Source organism: Elephantulus edwardii, unplaced genomic scaffold, assembly GCF_000299155.1.
Source record: "Elephantulus edwardii isolate Elephantulus edwardi_28Jun2011 unplaced genomic scaffold, EleEdw1.0 scaffold00121, whole genome shotgun sequence".
In the NCBI taxonomy this organism is placed as follows: Eukaryota; Metazoa; Chordata; class Mammalia; order Macroscelidea; family Macroscelididae; genus Elephantulus; species Elephantulus edwardii.
Genome location: NW_006399871.1, coordinates 974,333 through 998,726, shown reverse-complemented (window position 1 = coordinate 998,726; position 24,394 = coordinate 974,333). Strand labels below are relative to the sequence as shown.

The 24,394-nt window shown below is 52.9% G+C and overlaps 3 protein-coding genes across 3 annotated transcripts; 1 reads left to right on the top strand and 2 right to left on the bottom strand.

The window, feature by feature from the left end:
- Positions 1-2,230: 2,230 nt before the first annotated feature.
- CDHR4 (cadherin-related family member 4) lies at positions 2,231-10,439 on the bottom strand. Its single transcript, XM_006892894.1, has 19 exons — positions 10,391-10,439; positions 9,861-10,048; positions 9,573-9,735; positions 9,409-9,500; positions 8,841-8,951; positions 8,270-8,373; positions 7,770-7,906; positions 7,274-7,457; positions 7,020-7,173; positions 6,690-6,783; positions 6,180-6,389; positions 5,960-6,099; positions 5,002-5,152; positions 4,697-4,914; positions 4,309-4,451; positions 3,352-3,408; positions 3,163-3,250; positions 2,982-3,012; positions 2,231-2,286 (listed from the first exon to the last, which is right to left on the bottom strand). Exons 1-19 carry the CDS (start codon positions 10,437-10,439, stop codon positions 2,231-2,233), a joined length of 2,370 nt encoding a protein of 789 aa, XP_006892956.1.
- A 3,097-nt stretch (positions 10,440-13,536) lies between these two features.
- Positions 13,537-15,100, top strand: FAM212A (family with sequence similarity 212, member A). Its single transcript, XM_006892893.1, has 2 exons — positions 13,537-13,587; positions 14,294-15,100. Exons 1-2 carry the CDS (start codon positions 13,537-13,539, stop codon positions 15,098-15,100), a joined length of 858 nt encoding a protein of 285 aa, XP_006892955.1.
- A 272-nt stretch (positions 15,101-15,372) lies between these two features.
- Positions 15,373-24,155, bottom strand: UBA7 (ubiquitin-like modifier activating enzyme 7). The gene is made up of 24 exons (XM_006892892.1): positions 24,100-24,155; positions 23,845-24,013; positions 23,639-23,773; positions 23,393-23,499; positions 22,999-23,089; positions 22,767-22,896; positions 22,461-22,558; positions 22,224-22,371; positions 21,415-21,581; positions 21,123-21,227; positions 20,920-21,000; positions 20,683-20,838; positions 20,436-20,601; positions 20,137-20,348; positions 19,979-20,043; positions 19,696-19,879; positions 19,536-19,610; positions 18,962-19,145; positions 18,414-18,496; positions 18,066-18,158; positions 17,789-17,980; positions 16,122-16,214; positions 15,942-16,042; positions 15,373-15,502 (listed from the first exon to the last, which is right to left on the bottom strand). Exons 1-24 carry the CDS (start codon positions 24,153-24,155, stop codon positions 15,373-15,375), a joined length of 3,021 nt encoding a protein of 1,006 aa, XP_006892954.1.
- Positions 24,156-24,394: the final 239 nt, after the last annotated feature.

Below are 24,394 nucleotides of genomic sequence, written 5' to 3'. Positions count from 1 at the left end.
GCATTACCCCACCAGGAGAGTGTTTTGGTGATAGAATCTGTAGAGACTTGTGCGGCTAACCCAAAGGGCGACCCTCTGGAGCGGTTAGGATTAGAGTTAGGGTTAAGGTTAGAGTTAGGTCAAATACCCCAGCTGCTTTAAGAGAAAAAAATGGACAATAGCCTGCCTGTTTCCAAGATTTACAGCCTCAGAAACCCGCCTGAGGGTCAGTTATGATGAGTCTCCAGTGAGTGAGTATGTCACCCCACCAGGGGTTCAGCCAAGTATCTTGACTATCTGTGACTTTTCAGTCTTATCCTCTCTAAACTTTGGTTGCTGCACATGCAAAGTGAGAGTAAAGTTCCACAGAGATGGTGGAAAAGATTTAACAAACTCTTAGAGGAGGGCAAGTGATCAGGAGTCTGTCTGAAACCACTTCCCATAACAACATGCTCCCAGGTTGCTGTCCCTGAGGTTGCACTTTAGTGCAAATCCTGCGAAGCACGTTCTTCTCTAAGGGAAGGCATTCAGCTTCTACCCCAGGTCCTGCTACTGCTCAGGTTAGAATACCGGAACTGGTCCAAGAAGTGAGGTCTTCCAGTATTCTGAAAGTATTTATGCCCATAAACTTGGCAGAGGATTGAAATAAGCTAGGGACACCACAGAAAGAAACTGTAGGCCCCAACTTGAGTTAAAAGTAGCTTTTTACCCAGACAACAGGTCTCTTCTTAGAAAATTGTCAGTCTTAGGTCTAATGGCAGGCAGTGTATGGAATCAGTGATGCTTAACTTCCTACAAGCTATTGTAGATCTCTTGGCTATATATAATAGCTCAACTCGATGTTAGAAACATCATGCACTGAGTAACAGGAAAAATGACAGGTCACACTCTCGCTCCTTTCCGGCTGTGACCTCCGCATGCCACCATGCCTCTCACAAAGGATCTCCTTCATCCCTCTCCAGAAGAGGAGAAGAGGAAACACAAGAAGAAGCGCCTGGTGCAGAACCCGAATTCTTACTTCATGGATGTGAAATGTCCAGGATGCTATAAAATCACCACGGTCTTCAGCCATGCACAAACAGTAGTTTTATGTGTTGTCTGCTCCACTGTTCTCTGTCAGCCTACAGGAGGAAAAGCAAAGCTTACAGAAGGATGCTCTTTCAGACGGAAGCAGCATTAAGAAAAAAATCAAGATGAAATTATCTCAATAAACAGAATTTTGGATATAAAAAAAATGACAGGTCAGAGATAAATAGGGCTACCTCATTCAAAACAGCTAGCCATCAACCCCTGAAGGCCAGCCACACTACAAGATTTTCAAGTCTGCACCCGTCACACCAGGGCAAGTTCTAGATCCTTCCCAAGAAAACTCAGACTTCCCTGGATGTTGCTCAAGCAAGAACAAGGTCTTCCTTTCTGTGATTAAAAGAAACTCTTGGACCCTCCCCATTTGCCAGAGCAAATAGTCTCTAAAGGGAGAGGCAGTTGGAGCTTTCTCAGTTATTGACAAAGAAAATAGCCTCTTACCTCCAAGGAACATCAATCAGAGCATTGTACTAAGGACTTCTCCAAAAATAAATAAATAAGGTGAAACCAAGTTTCTCCTTGGAGGCTAGGATTTTGTAAGCTCTGCCTCATATATTTGGACACGTAGCCAGGAAGAACCAGTCACTGGAGAAGAACATTATGCTCGAAAGGGTGAAAGGAAAGTGGAGGAGAGGAAGAACCTGGATGAGATGAATTGATACAGTTAACTCAGGCAATGGAAGTAGGTATGTCAGAGTCAGTGGGACTGACTCAAGATAAGACAGGCTTCAGAGCTATGGTCGCTGAATCGGAGGCAACTCAATGGCACATAACAATATTCCCTAGAGGAAGCTCTGATAGGCCAAAGCTGCACTGCTAACTAAAAGACACATGGTTCAAATCCACTAGGTGTTTCAAGGGAGAAAGACTGGCAGTCTCTTCCCATGAAATTAATTGCCTCTCACATTTCACTGGAGAACTATGAATTAGTTCCAACTCAATGGTACGTAACAACAACCACTCCCTAGAGTGTAGCCAGAAGGTAGGGATTCTACAGGTGAGAACAAGGGATCCTGAATTGCAGAGCTTCTCACATGTACCTCATAAAGCTGAGACTATTCTTTTTGCAATTTTGTTTATTATTTAATTACTTTGAAAACACAGTTCAGGAGCACGTGAAGAAGAAATTCCACTGGTAGGGAGGCAGTTGGCCAATGGGTTGGCCTCAAAGCCAGCGCCGGGCTCCTGTGCTCATGTTGAACAGGTAATCTCTGCCTGTACCTAAATTCAGATGAATGAGAAAGAGAGTACCATTCTGGCTCAGCAGAACCAGCCTCCTCCGTTAAAAGCAGTGGAAAGTATTTTAGGACCCTTGTGTGACCCACCCCCTTCTGCTGAGATCCCACTTGTCTCCTTCCTTCTTTTCATCCCAAAAAGTCTTCTGAGACCTGGCTGAAATACACAGCAAACTTCCTTTATCCTCCAAAATTAGACTTAAAAGATAGTCATCGATGAGCTCTGTTGGCCTAGTGGCAAGAAGTTGCACTGCAATCTCAGAGGTGCACGGTTCGAATCCACCAGATGCTTTGCTGGAGAAGGAGGGACAATCTCCTCCTGTACCAGTCAGATCCAATTTGATGGTACACACACACACACACACACACACACGTCTTCAATTCTCTTAAGAGCCAAATTACTCTGCCATAATTCACCAATGACACTGGAATATCTAAAGTCTACTCCCCTTGGGACTGCCTCCCCATGGCCAGCGACCAGACATGGTCTGGGTCATCTGGCATCATGAATGTTTAATAAACACTGGCTAAAAGCAGAGTAGGGAGCATTGGCTGGGGCATGAGCAGGGGGAGCAAACCCTGTTCAGAGAAAGGGTAAATAGCAAGTATCTGGTAGTGGAAAAAGACATGGAGTTAGGGTAAAAATATGGGAGGGAATGGTTTGAAAAGAGAGTATCTCACGTGGATCTTGTGCTCTGCCATCAAAATTCTGCTGAAAAGGAAGAATGAAAAAATGTAATTAATTATACTATGTCTTGATGGTGTTAGGGTGCCACCCATGGGTCAGGGGCACCCTTGTCAAGAGCAAAGAGTACTCTGGAGTGGCTTCAGTGCCCACTACTACAACTGTAGGTTATCATACCAAGTTCATGATGTTTTTGGGTTCCTGAGTGGTCTCCATCCTTGGGGCCTCCATGAGGCCCTCAGTGGACCTCTTATTTCCCTGTATACTGGGACAAAGTAGAAACAGGAGCACAGGATAAGGCTCTGGAAATGGGCCAGAGTTTATGAGGTGGGCTACCAGGGGCAGAGGTGAATAAAGGCAGCTGACCTGTTCAGCAGCAGAGTCTGGGCTGGTTTGTCTGGTGTCTGCAACAACTGGGCCACCCTGAAAGACCAGGAAGTGGGACCAAACAATGAGGACTCCAGGAAGCAGCATCATTCATGTCTTGTTTGTATTGGAGACGGTCAATGTGATGCCCACTTTTTTATCTCACCTTTCCCATGGCTTAGCCCTGTGCTCAAAAGGAACTCTGAGTCTACAGAGGCAGGGAAATTTTCTAGTGGGAGTTGTTGCTGTTGTTAAATGCTATCAAGTCATAGACGGCTCATAGCAACCCTATGAACGAAAGACCTGAACACTTGTATAACTTTAATCATTTCATAGAATTCATAGGGTTTCCAGAGGCAAGCTATTTTGGAAATGGATGCCACTCCTGCTTCCAAGCTTGTTTTAATTGGGGAGCTCCACCAAATACTGTCTGCCATGGGTAACGATTTGACACATCAGTGTCACAGTGTTCAACTTCACAGCAACCACGACTTACCTCTGTACAGCAAGTGAACAGACCAGGATTATATGACATAGAAGAATGTTTGACCAAAAACAATTAAAACAACCCTGAGGGCTGTGAATTAAAGTCACCCACCTTTGGCTTGGTGGCATCACTTTCTGTCCACTAGGCCAACTGTGCTCTCTCTATGTTGTTGTTATGGGAGTTAGGGGCCAAAAATAGGGGTGCTATCCAATACATAACAGAATTAGAGTCCTGGCCTTCACTGATACATATGCTGAACTCTTAGCACTGATGAAGATACCTTCCTCCTCCTGGTGTCTCGGCTGACTCTAATCTGAATACCTCTGGAGAAAAGACAATCCCCTTCAGTACGTAGTTTATCTGCCCTATCAACTGAGGCATTAGCAAATCTTTGGGGATAACACATAAGCACTGCCAGGGTCAAAAGGCAGACAGAGGGAAAGCAAGAGGCACATGGAGGGGAGTCCTACCCCCTGAGAAGCCTTCTGAGGAGCCAGCTGAGAGCCAAGAGCAGAAGGGTACCAGTCGCCGTCAGCACCACCACAAACCAGGGGTCCGGCTGCCAGAAAGCCTCTGTGCCTGTCACAAGCAGGGGTGTCATCATTGAGGACATCTGAAACAGAGGTCATAGCCTCAGTCCCACTCTGTCAAATACCCTGACCTTGCACCCTCCTAGGCCCTCTGTGGGCTACGCCCCCTCATACCTCATACGAAAGAGTCACTTTTCTGTATCCTCAGGCTCTTTGTACTTAACATTCCCTCTCTGAAAATCTGAGTCTTCTCATCCTTCAAGGTTCTCTCTCCCCGCACCCCCTCCCATACCTCCCCACACCTCAGGGACCCGTGGACCCTCCTCACTGTGGCTGTATGGGTGCTGGTGGCCACTGTGCTGGCCCTCCAGGGAAGCAGATGCACAATGACAGTGGCTGTGGTGCTGAGGTGGGGAGTGAAGGGACCCACATCAGCCACACGGATCAACAGCTCATAAGTGTGGGGCTGTTGTAACCAGGAACCCAACACAGGGTCACTATGGACCAGGATGGCACCTTGCAGGCTGAATCGGCCCTGGCTATTCCCTGCAAGCAGAATGCCAGGAGAGAGGAGTGTTTCCTGGCCTTAGTCTTCCCCATCCCCATCGCCTGGTGATCCCTCAGGGCCCTCACCTCCCACAATGCTGTAGGAAAAGGCCAGGCGTTGTGGCTCCTGGGGGATCCTGCATGACACCTTGGTCACCTCCACTTTGTGGCCTGGAGATGTGTGGACGGTGATTTCCTGGAATGGGGGCTCACACTCAGGTGCAAAGTCGTTCACATCCTGCAAGAAAGAAGGCAGGTTATGGTGGCGGCAACAACTCTAAAAATCACCAGGCCCACTTTCTATGAAGATGGCCCCGAAAGTGAAGAAGGAAGCCCCTGCCCCTCCCCAAACTGAAGCCAAAGCAAAGGCATTGAAGGCCAAGAAGGCAGTCCTGAAGGGCGTCCACAGCCAAAAAAAAAAGAAGATCCGCACGTCACCCACGTTCCGGCGGCCTAAGACGCTGAGACTCCGACGGCAGCCCAAATACCCCCGGAAGAGTGCCCCCAGGAGAAACAAGCTTGACCACTATGCCTTCATCAAATTTCCCCTGACCACTGAGTCAGCTATGAAGAAGATAGAAGACAACAACACACTTGTGTTCATTGTGGATGTCAAGGCCAATAAGCACCAAATTAAACAAGCTGTAAAGAAGCTCTATGACATTGATATGGCTAAGGTCAACACTTTGATTAGGCCTGATGGAGAGAAGAAGGCCTATGTTCGACTTGCTCCTGATTATGATGCTTTGGATGTTGCCAACAAAATTGGGATCATCTAAACTGAGTCCAGCGGGCTAATTCTAAATGTAATAAATTTTTCTCACCATAAAAAAAAACAACAAAAACATCACCAGGCCCTAAATCTTCTCCCAGTATAACCAAAGTCTAAATGCCATACATCAGGTTCCAAAGTTTTCCACAATGAGGCCCCACCCCCTCCCACACCCAATCCAGAAAACAGACACACAGTGGAAAAGCAAAGTGCCAGAAGGTGATTATAACTCTTATCCTTCTTATTCATCCCACGGCCTGCAGGTTGAATTACCTCAACCTCAATAGTAATGGTACAGGAGCCTGAGAGGTGGCTGGTGGGATCTTGGTCTTGGCCATGGTCGGTCAGCTGGATAAGAAGTCTGTACAACCTCTGTCGCTCATAGTCCAAAGGCCCTAGGAGGCGAACCTCCCCTGGAAAGAGAGGCTCTGGCCTCAGCCTGAAGAACCAACTGGGGCCCCACCCCTCCATCCCAGCCCTGGGGTAGGAGTACCACTGAGACGGTCCACAGTAAAGGTGGCAGGCCTAGGCCCACCAGAGGTGTAGTATTCAATGCTGTCACGTGGGTAGTCCATGTCCATGCCCACCACAGAGCCTAGCAATGTGTGGGGTCTTGCATCTTCACGAACCCGGAACGTTTGTGGGGCACAGGTTGGAGAGAACTCATTGACAGGTGTCACCACCACCAGTACTGGCACCTCAGCTAGGATATGTGTGAGAGTCAAGAAACTGGCCTGAAGTGGCCCTCCCTCCCTTAAGGTGCTAAGGGAGTGAATGGAACAGCTCTTTGATAGCGGGGGGGGGGGGTCTGAGAAAGGTGCTATGCCTCACCCTAAGGATTTGATATGCACAAAAACCCTATTCTAAGTTTCTGAGGAGAGAGGAACCTGTCCTGGTGAACTGCAAGGGCTGTAAGGGACAAGGAAACACAGCCTTGACCTGAATGTCTGGGCAGAGGGGCTTTGTCTGAGATGACAAGGGCCAATCTAGTGCGGTCACTCACTAGTCATGGGGGGTTGACCATTATCAGACACCAGAATGAATGCTTTATGCTGGACACAAGTTCCAGGAGCGTCACAATCCAGCGTGGTGTTGACCTGGGCAAGGAAGCCAGAGAGTGAAACTCAGACATGACCAGGGAGTGAATTTTTAAGTCACTCTGAGCTGAGGCCAGGGCATGTGAAGATCAGCCTTCTAGAACTCTCTTTTTGGCTCTTCCACCTCCACCACCAAGACCCCTTTCCTTCACTAGGCATCTAGTTCTGGACACCCCAGCCCAATCCAGCCCTGCATAGAACACCATCATGAGGGTCTAGGATTGGGGGCTGGGCACCTCTAGGGTCCTGTTGCGAAGGCGGAGGCTAGCCCAGCCAGGAGGGCTGTGGAACCACAGCTGGTATTCAAGTGTGGCACCAGCTGAGTCAGGGTCCGTGCAGGTGATAGTCCTCAGCACCATGCCCACAGGTGCAGTCTCGGGGACCTGAGTCCTAGGAATGCCAGGCGGGTGGCGGGGTGGAAGCTCAGGTGAGATGGTGAGTGTGTCTTTTGCCCCAGCAGTCCAGGTAGGGCTCTCTCCCAGATACTCACACCAGCAGTGCTGGGAGGCAGCGCGGGGGCCAGCGGTTCACAGGCACCACATGGATGGTGAGGTCCAGCTTGGCACTGGTCCAGGGCTGGAGACGCTCAAAACCCTTTATCTGCAGCGTGGTGACTGCCACACCTGGCATCTGAGCTAGCTCTAAAGGCGCTGTGACTCGGACCCGGCCATCGACTGGAACAAGTGAGGGAGGGTTCATGTCTGGCCCCTAGCTCGGCCCAACCTCCCAAGCCCCTCCAGGGTCTCGCCCACTTCCCTAATCAGGAAAAAAGCTGAGCGTGGCTATTCTACAGTCTCAGCCAAAACCAGCTTCTAACTTACTTCCTAACTTTTGCAAGCCAGGCCTGCAAACCGGACCTCTAGCCAAGGCCCTGGACCAACCCCTCCCTGATTTTCCACTAGGGCAGGGAAGTATTGCTGATCACTTCTGAACTACCACCAAAACAGAGATACCGCGTCTTGGCCGGCCCCTCTCTCTCCCCTCACCAGGTCCAATGGAGTAGAGCCTGCAGGGCGCCGGGGAGATGATTTCATAGCGCACATCAGAGCCCTTGGCCTGGACTTGGACCACTTCATTTCCGGGGACCAGGTCCTCAGGGATGGTAACGTTCTGGCCCTCCACCCTGCATCAAAAGAGTGGCAACTTGCTTCCCACCCCTCCAGTCTCTTCTGGCCAAATCTACTGGCCTGCCCTTGGTGGCTGCAGCAAGCTAGGGCTGCTCCTAAGGCCCCCTACATCCCTGCTCCCATCCCACCAGGGATTGCCTGTCCCCCTCTGGTGGCCTAGAGGCAAGGAGCTGTGCTGCAATCCCAAAATCATGTGGTTCGAGGCCACCAACCTCACCACAGGAGAAAGATGGGCAATCTTCACTGCCCATTAACTGATTAACTGGCTCTGAAAACCCTTTCGAGGGCCAGCTATGGCTCGGTTCTGACTCTGTGGCACACAATAACAACAATGGGTCCTAAGTTTAGGGGAGCCTTACAAGAAGGAGACCTGATTGGAGGGAACAGGCAAAACCTTCACTGTCAGCATCCCCTGGCAGGTTCGGTTTTGTCCAAAGGTCACAGAGATCCGCAGCTGGAATAACTGAGGTATATACACAAAGGGAGAGGAGCCACGATGTGAGATGTGAGTCCTTTTGTATGTCTGTGTACACTCCCCACCAAGGAGCTGCAATGCTCAGCTAACCCCTATACCTTTGAGCCCCATTTCCTTGGCCCATGTATTCTCGTATTACGATACAGACACCCAAGAGTGGCTGTGTTATCCAGAACTTTCTCTTTCTACAATTATCCTAACATCCTCTCTTCTACTAGAGCACCTATGAACTTCAAGAGTCAGGGACACTTCTTTCTGGATTCCAGATACCAACACAGAGCTCAACTGTGGCAGGGAGTTTTCACCGGCAGTACGTGAGGAGTGTGGGCTAGGTCTGGGAGAAATAGCATGGTGGAAAACACCAAGAACAAACGATCTTCTGGAGGTGGAGTCGCTACCCATCACGTGGCTAATCCATGAATATAGCCTAGTCCCGGGTCTCAAGTCATGCTCACCTTTTGAGCCTGGCCTTTGAGGCCCTGGGCTGGAGCCTGCAGCCAACCCTGATGACTGATGGAGAAAGATCCGGGGAAGTATGGTGGGTCCTGGGTACTGATGATTCTCATCTGAAGGGACAGAGATGCTGGAGACCCCACGCTTTTCCTAGGGCTTCATGTGCCCCTGTCAACACCCTCTAAGAACCTGGCAGATACCTGCCCCACCCAATGCACCACACTCCAGCCACTGGCCCTGCCCTCCCCTGGGATCTCTTCTCTCCACCTGGTTCTTGGCTCGATCTATAACTTGTCTGCTTTTAAACCAATGATTTTGTTGTTTTTATCTATTTTATTTACATCATCATTATTGTTGTTGGAGTGATACAGAATGATCATGGAAAACTCAACACACAGAACTTGCAAAACTACAAGCCCTGAGAGGTCCCTGTGGGGACATCCTGTCACTGGGGGGTGAGCAACATCATTCAGAGGCTCAGCTGTGCACCATGGGGTGCCTCTTCAAATGGGCTGGGCTTGGTCTCGCCACCCATTCCTGATTTTTCTGTGCCCCATGTGCTGGGCTCACCTGGGCTCGCTGGAGTTCCAGGCCTGGGAGCAGCAGAGTGTATAGCCGGGCTTGAGGTTCAACAGTTTCTGGCACCTCAATGAATTCTCCAGCTGACCAAAGGGGAGGTTAAGGAGGCTCTGGTCACACCATGCCTCCCCACCTCCAGCCTTTCACCCTCTCACCTGGGCTGGCAAATCGGCCAGAACAGAGGACACGACTGGGGTCCCGCTGCACATCCAAAAAGAGTGGTCCCTCTGTCACAGATGTGCCACATGTGAATCTCAGCTGTAGTTTGTAGTGATTCACCGCTAGAGCGTCAAACCGAACTGAGCTACTGAGGGTTACCTATGGTGGGTGGGCAATGCTGAATGGGGGGCCTAGGCACTCCGGCTCCCTATGACATGCTCAACTTTGGGAATTTTGGGTCCTTCCTGTGCTCCCACAGTCTCTCGTTGTGCCCAAGGTCATACCTTGCCCACATAGAAGGGGTCTTGTGTCCGGGTTAGGCTGGGTGAGTTGAAGAAGGTGGTAGGTGGTTCCACGGAGAGCAACTCCAGGATGGGTGTGTAGACAGAACAGTTGAAGGAGAAGTACTTGAGGACAGTACCGGGGCCCTCGCTCTCAGAGATATTAATGAACCAGGGGAGGCTGTGGAGGTCTGCAAGGGGCAGGTAACTCAGGCTGGAGGCTCACTTGAAGCTCAGCAAACCACACGCATGAGCATAACCTTGCCCTCCCAATACAAGGCCCAGCTACATCTTAGGACCAAGTACCCAAGGCCCTCTGTGTCTCTCACACCCAAATGTGGATCACCTCACTACACGAACTTGGTTGAGAAAGCAACCAAGATGTGAAATGAGTGTCAGAGGTTCATACCTTCTCCCTTTCCTGGCTCTCTCCTAACCCCTGTCCTCCACAATTGCTTATCCAAGAAGGGCCAGAATGCTACTTTGAAGTTGGGGGGTGAAACAGGGGCTCCCCCACCCACCAAACTCCTCACCAGAAACACTCAGAGCAAGAAGGAGTGCTAGTGATCTGAACAGCACCATGGTGGCGAGAGGATACAGCAGAGGCACCTGCAGAAGGCTAAGTGTGTTTGTCAGGCTCACCTTGTTACCAGGTCAGTTGCTCAGATACAAGTGGCAGGCGGGACTCCTGGGCTGCCCAGATTCCAGTCCCACCCATCCCTGGTGACCAGATCCCTGGGAAATTTAGATTTAGACAATCTCACTGTCCTCAACCTATACATTACTATGACTCTAAATGGACATGAAAGGGTGAGAGTAAAGCGTCAGATGGAGAAACTGAGGCTTAGGGAAATTCTGATCACTCAGACTGGGAGACAGAGTGAGCACAGCACCCAGGAAAATCTGGCTCAGGATCTGTTACCCCACACACAGAACTCTAGCTGCCTCCTTTCTGTTCACCTGGGAGTTCCCCTTTCCCCCCTTTAATAAAGCTGCATTAAGCTTTCTCTCGTTCTCTCTGATTTCTTCTTTAAGTCCACTGATCTAACCTAACACTTTCTATACTTGTTAGAACAGAATCTGTCCATAAAGTCCACCATGATCAGGACAGCCTCGGAAAAGTTGCCTACTTTCAAAAGGCAAAAGGAATACTTGAGCTAGAAATCAACCGTGGTTATTTCTGGGATGAACGGCTGGAAAGGTTACAAGGTGGCTTTCTGGAGGGCTGGGGATATTCTGTATCTTTATCTGGGTGGCCAGTGCACAGGTGTCTACAGACTTCAACACTTATTGAGCTCTGCTTTAGAACATCAAAGTTAAAGCCATTGCCATGGAGTCAATCTTGATGAATAGCGACCTTATAGGACAGGATGGAACTGTCCCACAGGGCCTCCAGTGCTATAATCTTTATGAAATCAGGCCGCCACATCTTTTTCACAAGATGTGGCTGGTGGTTTTAAACCACAGACCTTACTGTTAACAGTCAAGTGCTTAACCACTGCACCACCACTCCTCTTTGTACTTTGAGATTGACCATTTACTGCATTTATGTTGTATGTCGATTTTTTTTTAAAGTGGCTACACTTACACTCTCCAGTCCCTCACCTCTCACTTCCTCCTCTATCCACTACAGTCAGGTTTGCCCACCTTCCACAGTACTTCCCTGATCAGGGTCCTCAGTGACTTGCAGCTGCTGAATCCAATGGATTATTTTCATTTCTTGGGATTTTTTTGTGACTCCGCAGGTCAATTTGACACTTACATGGATTCCAAATCTCACATTCTGTGCGGTTTCTTCTCACCTTCCTGGACACTCCTACTCCAACAGCTTTGCTGGTCCTTCATCTCCCAGACCTCCTAATGTTCCAAGATTCAGTCCTGACTGCTGTGCTCTTCCATCTACATTCATCTCCTCCCATTTCATTGAGGATCATCAGCTGAAAGTAACATTCATTTACTTTCCCTTCAAGATCTGTCCAGTGCCGGCCTCTCTTCCAAACTCCAGCCAGCTACCCAACAGCCCACACCCTCCCTTTTTTCTTAGATGTCTACTGTTTTTGTTTTGTACTGTTGAGTCAGAACTGACCCTCCAGTGGGTTTTCAGTTTATTGCACGGGAGATTACTCATCCTCTGTGGAGCAGCTGGTGGATTTGAACCTCATGCCTTTGGGATTGCAGCGCAGCTTCTTACCACTAGGCCACCAGATGTCTACTAGGCATCTCAAATCCACAAATGACCATTTAATTTTCTTGTCACTACCCATTCTTCTCTCTTGGCAACTTCATCCCTCCAGCTTTTATTCAGGCTAGTCATGTTCGATGTCTTTAATTTTCTGTCTATATCCATGCATCCGCAAGACTTAATTTTAGGTCCAAAACACTTTCAAAGGACCCCTTCTGGGCACTTGCTTAGTTCTCTTGCAGCAGCCGAAATCTTTAAGCAGGAACCAAGCCAGGTCACTTCTTTTTCAAAGAACCCCAGTGTTTGCCCATCACACCTGGAAAAAAACCCCACATTCCTCTCTAAGGGTGCTCTCCCTTTTGCTAATCTCTTCCCTTCTATCTGGATCCACCTTCACTCTGAGAGACCTGGTTTCTGTCCTGTCCAGCTCCATTCCTGCCTCAAGGTCCTTACACAGACTGAACCCTCCACTTAGAATGTCTCGTTAGATTTGCACTCAGGTGGCTTAATCTAGATTCCATGGTGAATACCATCACCTTTTCTCTGAGACCCACCCCCTTTCCAACATGGCCTATGGTTGTCATCCCGTTTTTTTTTGTCTGCTGGTATGTTAATCTGTCTCCAGATAAAATGTATTCTTGTGCTTGATCACAAAGCAGCCTCAAGGGGACCAATGCCATCCATCCTGGCAGATGAGCGGCCTCGTTTTCTCCATTCCCTACCCTTTTATTGACAATGTACCAACGGTGCCCGGCAGAGGGCAGGGCCTCGTGAGACTGGGTGGACCAGAGCAGCGGCTGAAGTAGTGACTGACCACCAGGGGGCGACGTTGTCTAGCTCGGCCCATGAGGATTTTCTCCTGCAAGGACGCAAGGTTCTGCGTGCTCCCTTCCCCGACTCCCCGAGAGCCAGTCGCCCTCCCATCACTTCCAGGGATTGTCAAGATCCAGAGAGGATGGATCTCTCTGCACGCCCCCAGGGCTGCCTCACTGGGCTTGCACATGGGTGTCTGGGGCGGGGGGGACTGGTGGGTCTCAAAGAAGTGACCGCAAGTCCACCCTGAGCACATGGGGAAGTTGAGGCAGCGCGAGAAAGAAACTTGCTCTAGTCGTACAACAAATATTAACGCAACTGTTTAAGGCGGTGAGGCGGCTGGGGGGAGAGTCCTGAGGGGGACCCTCACTCTGCTTCAACAGCGGCCCCGCGGGGGCCCGGTCGGACAAGCAACGAGGAGATGCGGGGGGTCACCGCCCACGCCGGCCCGAGGGGCGGGGTGCCTTTAATCCCGCCCCGCCTCCATTGGCCACGGCGCCGGGGGCGGGGCGCTGCTGCCAGATGTTGGGGCGGCGGTGGCGGCGGGAGCTACGGAGAGCGAGGAGCCGCGAAGCAGCCGGAGGGCGAGGGCCCCGCTGGCCGGCCCGCCTGGCCCGTCTCGGCCGAGTGGCCACAGCGGTTCGAGGAGGACCCGCAAAGCGCGGCGGAGGCTGCAGCGCGGGCATGCACAGCGCTCGCCTTGACAGCTTCCTGGGCCAGCTCCGCTGGGAACTGGTGAGGCTCGAGCTGGTGGGGACGGGTGTGCGCGAAGGCTGCCTGTCCCGAATGGGTACGGATGGGCGCTGTCCCGAGTGCCCATCCAAGGAGGGCTGGAGGCGGGGCGGCGCAGATGGCCCAGATGGCCCGCGTCAGGTTTCGGACTGTTGGGAGCCGCTCTGGGCATCAGGTAACAGCCGCCCAGCTGGCCTTGCTGCCTGGACAGCAGGAGTTAGTGATGGGGGGGGGCGGGGGGAGAAGAAACTTCTTTTGGGGTCGGGCAGAAGGTGGCAAACGAGTGAACGGGCGCTAGCACTGTTGTGAACTTGCCTTACCCTCCTTCTTCCACTCCTTTGGCAAATACTGTATCCTTCTCTGAAAGAAGCTGCAATCTTGGGAGAGTTGAGTCCCCCCAGAGGTACCGGATGCCCCCCTGGCCGTGGGCAGGCCCTACTTCCCCGTGCAGGCCCGCACCCTTGCCCGCCCTCCTGAGCAGCGGGTGCTGACTTGCCTGGCCCTGCATGCTGCAGCCTGCCGGACTGCCACCAGGTTGGCAGACGGGAGACACAGAGCTTCATGTGCCAGCGCCCCAACACTGGCCTTGTGCCCCTAAGTCACCTCACCATCCAGACCAGCAGAGGTTCTAGCCCTCCTTGGCCCCTGGACAGGCAGGCAGGAGTGGTACACACCATCGCTCCCACTTATGCCTTCTCTTCCTCTGCAGCTATGTGGCCGGGACACAGGCTCACCTCAGATGCCTGGTTCCCTGCGGCCACCCGCCAAACCTGGCTCAAGTGTGCAGCCCCGTCACCGACTCAGGGCCTCAGATGCCTCAGAAGAGGACTCGGCCTGCTGCGTGGAAGAGGAGGATGAGGATGAAGTCCTGATGACAGGGGACAAGGGTGTAGCCTTGGGGAGCCCCAGGGAGCACACCCTGGACTGGGACTCCGGCTTCTCAGAGGTGTCAGGGAGCACATGGCGAGAGGAAGAGCTGCCCATGGTCCAGCGCCCAGCACCTCCAGCACGGCGCCCTCATAGTAGCCAGCGCCTTTCAGCCAATGGCCTCCCTTTGCCTAGCAGGACCTCTTTAGCCAGTGCACCGCCTGCCCACCGGCCACGGCCCAAATCTACTCCAGACGCTTGCCTGGAGCACTGGCAGGGACTGGATGCCGAGGACTGGACAACAGCTCTGCTGAGCAGGGGTCGAAGTCGCCAGCCACTGGTGCTGGGGGACAACTGCTTTGCTGACCTGGTGCACAATTGGATGGAACTGCCCGAGGCAACAAGTGAGGGGAGTGGCGAGGATGGGTCCCGAGTGCGCACTCGGCCCCCACAGTTTCTTCTGGGCCTCTCTGAGCAGTTGCGGCGCCGGCTGGCAGGGGCCCGGAGGGCAGCCATGGCCAGCAAGCGGCTGTCGTGCCCACCTCGCCCAGAGCCCGAGCTGCCTACTGATGTCTCCCGCTTTGCTGCCCTCATGAACTGTCGCAGTCGCCAGCCCATCATCTGCAGTGATGTCATCAGCTACCTCTGACCCTGCCCCCCAGCTGGGGACAATAAAGGCCTTTCTCTGGACTGCTCTGGCTCCATGTCCCTGAGGCTCCAGGAAGCAGCCTCAGCCTCAGTGAGGCACACAGCCCAGTCAAAGAATTTAGAGAACTTTTCCCTCCTGGGGAAACATGTTCCACACGTTCCAACGTCCAGCCCCTCCACTTACACCTTTAATAAGCATTTATTGAATGATTGCTGTGGGTTCGGGTTGCAGGTGTGGGCTCAGTAAAGCCAGGTGTCAGGGCTGCTGCCTTGTCACAGCTCGTAGTGCAGGGGCGGGAAAGCAGTGTCATCCTCCTCGCCCTCACAACTCAGCTCTAGCACCAGCACCTGCTGCCCAGGCTCAGGCACCTGGCCTGTCACCAGCCTTACCACTTCCGTCACCCTGGTGGGGAGGGGCAAAAGTAGAGGAGAAAAGGTAAGTAACAATGGCAGGCAGAGAGAGCAAGTGACCTGGCGTGGTCTAGAGGTTTCTGGCGGGCCATCAGGAGCCCAAGCCAGGAGCTGGAGCAGCTCAAGACAGGAAACATCTGAAACTATTTTAGGAGTGGCTGGTGGTGGGGCGGGCAGGAGGCAGGAAGCCGCAGGTCCCCTGAGAGCGAGCTGTGAAAGGGGGCTGTTGTATATGATGTGGGGAGCTGGTGGGGCTGGCGAAGCAGGCAGCTTGCTCCTTGCCCAGCCCCCAGCCCATTTGCTGGCTCCATTTGGCAAAAGTTTCAGGAAGGTGTGAGGGGCCCAGAATGGGGACAGGAGGAAAGGCCTCGTGTCCCCCACCTCCCACCTACAGGGATGGCTTGAGGGCCTCAAGCCAGGCACAGACTCACTTGAGGTGCAGGTGCTGGGCCTGCTTGTCAGGGAGCCATCGCTTTGAGTAGAGCTCAGCTGGGCCGTACAAGAGCATTGTCACCTGCAGCCCATGATGCTCCTAGAAGAGAGAGGCGTCAAGTGCCAGCTGGGCTAGGCCATGTCTGGCTAGCCCAAGGACAGGCAGGGATGGGACACACCTGGAGATGGGTCAGCAGCGACTCCAGAGTCCTCTCGGGCTGCCCAGCTGGCACCTTCAGGCGGTCCCAGCAGGTCCACGTCTGGTCACAGAACTGGGAGCGGTGGGAAGGAGTGAGAGACTTCGCACAGCCCCCCTCACCCCCACTCCAGTTACTAGCAGCCAATGGCTCCTTTCCTAGGGGAGGAACTGGACTGGTTGGGAAGCAGGAAGCAGGAGCCAGGGGGTGGGGGTGGAAGGTGGGCTCTGGGCCCAGAGTCGTCTTAGCTCCCCCTCTACCCGCACTGTGCTGAGGCCAGCACAGGAAATGGGGCTCTGGGGCCGCTAAGGGAAATAAGCGATCCATCACACAGGCCAGTGTTGTGTGTGCGAGTGTGTGTGAGTGCGCATGTGTGTGCGTGTGTGTTGTGGAGGTGCTTCCTGAGGAAGCTGGGTTAAGGCATTGTAGTCTCTGATAAGGCTGCTTGTAGCTGGGGGGCATATCCTGTCCCCTCTTCATGCCCTGGCAGGGCCTTGGACTGTCACAGGCACACATGCAGGGCACAGTGACTACTGGGGCTCCACTAGCTTAGAGCCCCCAGTAAGGACACAGTCCATACAGGCTTTTTCTTCCTGTCCTTTTCTGCTCCCTATTCCAGGAGTTTTGGTGTTCTGGTCCCTGGAGCTAAAGGTAGAAGGGTGGTAGATAGCTAGGGATTAGGATCGAAGGTCCCTGCCAGCACCCCAGAAATGACTTACACTGGCTTTAAGCTGAGATAAGGCCCAAGGCAAGATGGGGGACACCTCCCTACCCCCTCCATCAAGGACAAAGACAGTTTGTGTGCTGACTAGAGGCAGGGGAGGCCCTCACAAAGGAGCTCTGTGCACTGTGCCTTGAGGGACCCCTGGCTGCTCAGCAAGAGCCCAGTGCCTTTCTATGACCTCTGCTCTTTGTCCTAATGAGGGAGTTCCTTCACTCCCTCTCCCATGGCCCATGGAAATGTCAGCTACTCCAGAGCAGGGGTCCATGGACCAGCATTCATAGCCCTGCACTTGAAAGACTATTCTTGCAAATAAAGAACATCTGTATGTGTGCTCACGTGCACGCCCACGTTGAGGAAGAACTCTGCACGCGCATCTGGCACACAGATGTGCAAGTCTGCTCCCAGCAGGCCCACATACCCAGGCAAGGCCAGGGATGCCCAGACCCCAGTGCACTCATATCTGTGACACAAACACCTACATCCCTAGAGGGCTACAGCCCCCACAAGGCTTGAAGGGGTGGCCAGGGCTCTCATAACATACAAGGAGAAACTTGACAGAGCTGTCTGACACTGGGGCCCGAGTCTCCCTCTCCCACTACTTCCCCCTCAGAGGCACTTCTGAGAAGGAGGGGGGTTATAGGGGGATGTCTGGCTCTACTAATGAGTTAAAGCTGCAGCTCCCCCAGACCCTGGGCTATAGGAGGTGGGGGGTAGGGGGTGGCTGACGGCTGCTTCCTGTGTCTGACAGGTCCCAGCCTGGCTGAGCAGCAGGAAGGGGGCCCCTGGAGGGAGTCTTAAGGACTCCCCCACAGTCTAGGCCTGGATGAGAGCCTGCAGCCAGTCAGAACAGCAGAGGACGGCCTGATTAACTGGGTAGGAGGAGGGAAAACCCAGGCCTGGAGGGATAGGGGAATCAAAGACTCACCTTCTGGCTGGCTGGGGCAGCAGGAACCCAGCGGTAGAGGCTGTTTTCAGCCAAGTGCAGATAGCTGTGGCGAAAAGCGCCAAGGAGCCTTGGTCCACCCACCACCTTATACAGCTCCAGACCCACCAGGCCTGCTACAGCTGCTGTGGTGGTGGCAATGGCTGGGATAATCTGTCCCACAATCTGCTTGCTCTGCCGGGGACAGGAGATAGTTCAGGCTTAAGGTGTGAAGCTAGAGTTTGACTCCTATTCTCAGAGCTGCAGATGATAGGGGTACCTGAGCACGGTTGGCTGGCGGTATCCCATAGTTCTGAGCTCGTAAGCTAGCTGCTGCCGTCACAAAGTCCACATGAAAGTTGTTGTCATCATCCTGTGAGGCCCAAATCACAAAAGGTATTCACTGAGACAGCAAGCTGTCTGTCATCAGGGCCAGGTCTTCACGCCAATCTTTGGTATGGTGTGCCCAACTTCTCCATTTATCAGATAAAGGGACAGAGGCTTGGGGAGGATAAGCTGCTTCCTGGGTGGCAACAAGCCAACAGTCTCCAAAACTGTCCTCAAAGCTTTTGATTTCCTCTACCTATGACTTCCTCGCCCAGCCTCTCACCTCTGCTTAGGTTCCTACCTTTTCAAATATCAGTGGCTGCAGGGGAAGGCCTGTGTTCCAGACTTCGAGGGATTTGCGTAGTTCTTCCACCTGCTCAAGGCCTGCCAAGGGAGGAGGGCGTTGGGATAGTCCTGAGCCCCCATCTCAGCTCTCATTCCTGTAACCTTTCTCCAATTCTTGGTGTCTGCCAAGCTTATCACTAACTGCTTCCAGAGAGCATCCTTGATTGATGCCATAACCTATCTGGCAGCCCCAGTCCTCAGCTATATATGTGCCTATGACTTATCTTCACTGTAGAGCCACAGCAGGGGTTCTCCAGGGGCTGGTGGGTTGATTTTTAGTTGCTGAAAAATCTGTCAAAAGAGCTGAGGGTGCTGAGGGTACATCAGGGAAAGGGCCTGCATCAGGGCCAGAGAGAAGAGACCCAATCTTAGAGAGACTTTAGGTCAGAGGGCTTGAGTAGCAGTGAGATGGCAGCAGCATCCCCAGGCCTCACCTATCTCACAGTCTGATGGCAGGGGAAGACCTTTAGGTGGCAGTATAAAGGGCAGGGCCAGGAGCCTCACCAAACTTGGTAGAAGCTTGAGCCAGCTCCAGGTCACTGGTGAAGATAGGGGCCAGGTGCTGGGGCTCAGGCAGTGGCAGCAATGTCAGAAGGTCCCTGAGTGCACTCTGATCCCTTGAGCCAGGTAACCCATGCATCTGGGCGTACAGGTTGGCCGCTGCTAGCACATATAAGAGGTGCATGTCCTGCAGAGTAGAGGCAGATGCATGGACTCAAGCGAGCAGTTAGAGAGGGGAGCATCAGGGAGAGGTTGTTGTTGTGAGCCTTTGGGTAGGGCTCAAACAACACTATGGACAGCAGATCTGAACCCTGTCCTGTCCTGAATGACCCTTATCATTGCTGACATAGCCAAACCCATTGCTGCCCATCACTGTGCCAATTCATCTTGTTGAGGGTCTTTCTCTCTTTTGCTGACAATCCACCTTTCCCATTTGTGGGCCTGAGTGTCTGTTTCTGCTTCCTGTGTGGATGGGATGTGACACAAACATGTTTCCCTTTGTAGAGTGCAGATGTCCCCACTTCTCTTCTTCAGGGCCACATCCTTGCCTTGGGGCTCCCCAGGGGCTCCCACTCACTTGGTTGGCATCAAATTCCAAGGGCTGAGGGCACTGCTTCGGACCCGACCAGAAGAGAGTTCCGTCCTCAAGCATCTAATGAAATGAGGGTTGTTGGCCTCAGACTGGTCTCCTTCTTGATTCCCCCGAGCCTGGAGCCCAACAACCATCCACTATCCACCTTCTCTTGCGGAAAGGTCCTCAAGAGCTGTGTGATGTTGTCATGGAAGCAAAGCTGCCAGTGGCCACGTGCCCACTTCACACAGTCCTGCCAAGTCTGTGGACATGCCCTAAGGATGCCCAGCAAAGGCTGCAGCAGGGAGAGGACCTGTGGTGCATCCATGTCTGTCAGGGAATTGGGTGCCCTGCGGAGAGAGAAATCTGAGACTGAATCCTGCAAACTCTATAGTCCTAGGGGCCATGCACACACACACACACACCCGTACTTTTTCTGGTAGTCTTACTGTTGATAGTGATTGATAGCCTCGGCAGACAGTCGGAAGATCCCCTCAAACTCATCCCGGGCCCACTATGAAGAGAAGACCAGTGAGGTGTCATGCAGAGGAAAGGCTTGAAGCAGAGGGTTAGGCCAGGTGGGGTGGTTCTCCCCAGAGCTTCCTACCTCCAAAGTGTGCTCAACTGTACTGGGGAAGAACCGCACCGTACAGATGGGGTTGGCATCCTTGGAAGCTGCATCCGAGCTGGGGCCTTTGGGGCCTTTGTAGGTCTCGGTTACGTGGGGAACAAACACCGCAGCACTGCCCCAGGTACCCAGCGTGCCTGATTCCAGCAACGGCTTCAGGTAGTGGGTGCAGCGAGCAGCCACATAGCTTCCTGGCAGGTCAGATAGAGAGTGTCAGAGGGAGCCCTAGAGTGTCACAGTCTCAGGTGAGGAGCCAAGTTCCAAGTTTGAGCACTCACTGGCCTGGAAGTTGTCGAGGGCGGCAGCCACACCATCCAGGCGAGAGAAGAAGCTGTCCCCGTAGATCTTCTCCGTGGTGGGGTCCAGTGGGGAGGTGTGCGGGCTCACCTGTAGGCCTCTGTTGAGGCGATTGGCAGCCTCTGCAGCTACCACTGCCTTGGGACTCTGGAGAGGAGGCAGGAGAGCATTTATAGGGGGGCACTGTGGAACAATCAGACACAAGTGTGGGGACGGCCTGGCACTCACACCAATGTCCTGTGGCCGGAAGAGGAACTGACGGCTGAGGTTGGAGCGTTCTATGAAGTCCATGTCTGCGACAGTGATTTTCCCACTGCCGTTGGCCCCCAGACCCATCAGGGCAAAGCTTTTGAGCAGCTCGCAGCCAATTGCACCTGCACCCACCTGCCAGAGGGTGAAGCCTTAACCTTGAGGGTCTGGAGTAACCCCCCAGATTGACATTCCCACCCTGGCCCCCACATTCACCAGGAGGTAGTGCTGACAGCTTAGCTTCTTCTGAAAATCAGCTCCAAATACTGCAATTTGCCCATCGTAGCGACAGCCTCTCTGAGTGGGGTAGGGGGTGCATAGACAGGGTCAGTGACATCTCACGATGAAGGTCTGTCCCACCTATCTCTGCCCCGGATCTGGCTTGAGGCAGGGTAAGAACCTCCATGGAAATTTCTTACTGGAGCACAATCTTCGACAGTAAGGAGCTTCCCATCTTCTGGAAGGCAATCGAGGGCATCAAAATACAGCCACTGGTCCAGAGGTGTGAACTTCCCGGAGATTGCCTGTGGGTGACACTGAAAAGGTGAGAACACAGGCACCTCCTCCCTCCTTCAGATCCCTGCCTGCTAGTGAAGCCTCCTCTGGAGCCTCTAGCTGGTGCTTGGCGCCCTCTGGTGGTGCTTCCCAGTCTGGCGCTTACATCTACCTCGCTGCCCTCCTCAGTTTCTCTCTGCCCATGGCGCAGCTCACCTTCAGCACCTCCTGGGCAGCCATTGCACCCAGCATGGACGCCATGGGGCTCAGGTCACCAGCACTACAGAGAGCTACTGCCCGCACCAAGGCCTCATCCAGTGGTTCTTCTTGTATTCCCTGCAGTGGTTCCAGGGCCTGGGCCAGGTTCACTACAGCCTCTGCATCTCCCTATAGGATGGAATACCATGGGCACAGCCACCTTACCCTGCGTGCCACCCTTCCTCATTCATCCTGTTCCAAAGCAGCAGCAGCAGCAGCAGCAGCAGCTGCAGCAGTCGCCACCGCCTGAGTAGGAGGGTCTGGCCCACCGACAAACGCACTGAAGGCCTGCTGCATTAATGGTTAAGAGTCCTGGACTCGACACAACGTTGATTATCTTTTTATAAGTGGTAAAACTCCATCATATAGAGGATCTCTGGTGGCCTAGTGGCAAGAAGCTGCCCTGCAACCCCAGAGGTACACAGTTCAAATCCACCAGATGTTTTGCTGGAGAAGGAGGGGCAATCTCCTCCTGGACCAGTCAGATCCGATTTGACGGCACACACACAAAAAATAATAAAATTAAAAAGAAGTTTTAATTAAAAAATTTAAAAAAACCCATTTCACACAATAACTGGGTTAAATGAGGGTAGATGTATCAGGGACAGCGAGATTAGCTCAGGACAGAACTCGACGGCACATAACAACAACAAAACTCCTTCTAAGATTCAAGTTTAGATCTGTAGTATGATCACTGTTGCTTCCTGGCAGGTAAGACTCCAATAGACAAAAGTAGGGGTGAGTGGGGTGAGAGGTGATGGTGTCACTTACAGGATGCCAAGGCCTGGGTGGATGGCCATTGTGGGCCTGGAACTGGTGCAGAGCACGAAAAGCCTGGTGCAGGCAGTGGGCACGGTGGGCTTCATTGGGGCCCTTGGCTATGCGGGGCTGGAGCAGGGCTGCAGTCAGAGGTTCCTGTAGGAGACGCTCAGTTCAGGGTCAATCTTGGATGATTACAGGTCCTGAGAGGCAAGCTTCCCCTTCTCAGGTGCATTTTCACTTACATGATTCACAGTTTCGGGTTTCTTGACTTCGGTCACAGCTCCACCACGAAGGTAACGGGAAAAATTTGTTGTGTCCTCAATCTCCAAGGTTCTATCTCCTGAAGTGTATCCAGCTTAGTCAGTACGGCCCCTGACCGTCCGTCATTCCCTCTGCTCTGTCCTATCTTGCATTTGTATCTCTGACCTTGCTCTGCCAAGGAAGACTGAGGGGGAAACCTATCCCTAAGAACTAGGCTGTGTCCATTCTCCGTGGACACCATGTTATCAGCCTGGTCAGAATCACTGCTAAGCCTAGGACTGGCTTACCTTGTACTCGGATGGGCTGAGTACGGCCATTGAGCTCAACCATGCCTTCAATGCCTGAGAAAGTCACCAAGTCCCCATCTTGGAAGTTGTGGACATCAGCCTCTCTCAGTGTGACAATACCAGGAGAGCTCTGAGGAGGGGATACCTTGTCTCAGAGGGGTCTGCACCTAATTTTCCCAGATACCAGCAGCCCCTCCCTGACATCAGGTAGTTCTCACACCTCTGCACCCACCTGGGAGATGTGCCTGATGGCGACTACTGAAGGCTCTGTGTCTGTGGGGTCCAGCACAGTGAAGTCTTCACCAAAGTCACAGAACAACTGCCTAGGTTGGGGCAGAAAGGGGCTCTGAGGTGTCTCAGCTACTGTGGTTAAGGATAGGTTACACTAGGGAGGGCCTAGAGGGCCACCATAGGGAAGGGGGGATGCTGAGTGAGGCTTGGAGGCTAGAGTGGGAAGCGACAGATGGAGCAGGTTTAGAGGCTGGAGCGGAGAACACAGAGGAATAAATCTGGAGCCCAGAATCAGGAGGGACTGGGAGGGGGGACTGGCACACACCTGGAGCTGGGAAACTTTGAGACTGGTTTGTTGGCTTTGACGTGCAAGCTGGGTAGATAATCTCACTCACCCCACTAGGCCTCGGGTGTCTGCCATCACGAAGCAGATTCCATGCTGGTGGCAGAGACTACCCACCTTCAATTGCTCCTCCAGCTCTGAGGATGTCAGCACCACTACCTGGGTGGGACCCTATTATCAGAGCCACTGCCAGAGTCATTCCCTGGCTTTTCTGGGTGGATGCTTGAGGGCAGGATTAGCAGGAGGCTGGAGGAGAGGACTGGGCCAGCCTATAGGTGGGGATGGGGTGGTGGGGCACCTGAAATTGAAGCAGCAGGTCCTCGGTGATGGCACCCGTGTGGACGCAGACCTGGACAGATCTATTGAGCTGAGCCACGGACTCTTGAGAAGCCTCAGCCCTGCTCCTCTCCAAGTCTTCCTCTGAAAGGAAGAACTAGGGAGAGGCCTGAGCAGGGAGACGCCCCTGGGGTCCTGCTCCCACTTCCACAGCCTCCCAGAATTTACCTGGGCAGTCAGGTCCGACCAGCAGGTGGGGTGAGGATCATGCAGAGTGAGGCTGCCTACACCCATCAGTACCAGGTTCTTAGCCACCTCAGCCCCGAGACCCCGAAGACCTGTCAGCAGGACCTTGGCTCCCCGAATCTTGTGCATGGCCATCGAGCCCAAGACATACCTGTGGATGGAGAGCTGGTGAATGGGAGGGCAGGAGGATGGAAATTAGATGTCAGCAAACCAACCTATTTCCTCCCCTAGTCTTACAGTTGCCTTGAATATAGTTCCTCATCCAGCGACTCCGAGGGCTCCAGTCCATCCATCTTGATGCTTGGGTTAGATAATAAGCTGTAGTTCTCACAGGCAGGACTTCTACCATGCAGTGCCAGCAAGGACTGGTGCCCAGCAGTGACCAATGCAAATTAGCACCAAGAGTAAGGGAGAGAAAGTCTGTTTTCTTTCTGGTTCCTGTGTCATTTCTGGGAAAGTAAAAGTGAAAGAGAAACTACTAGACTTTGAGCTGGTTCTTGGCCACGCTCCAGATCATGGACAGACCATTCTG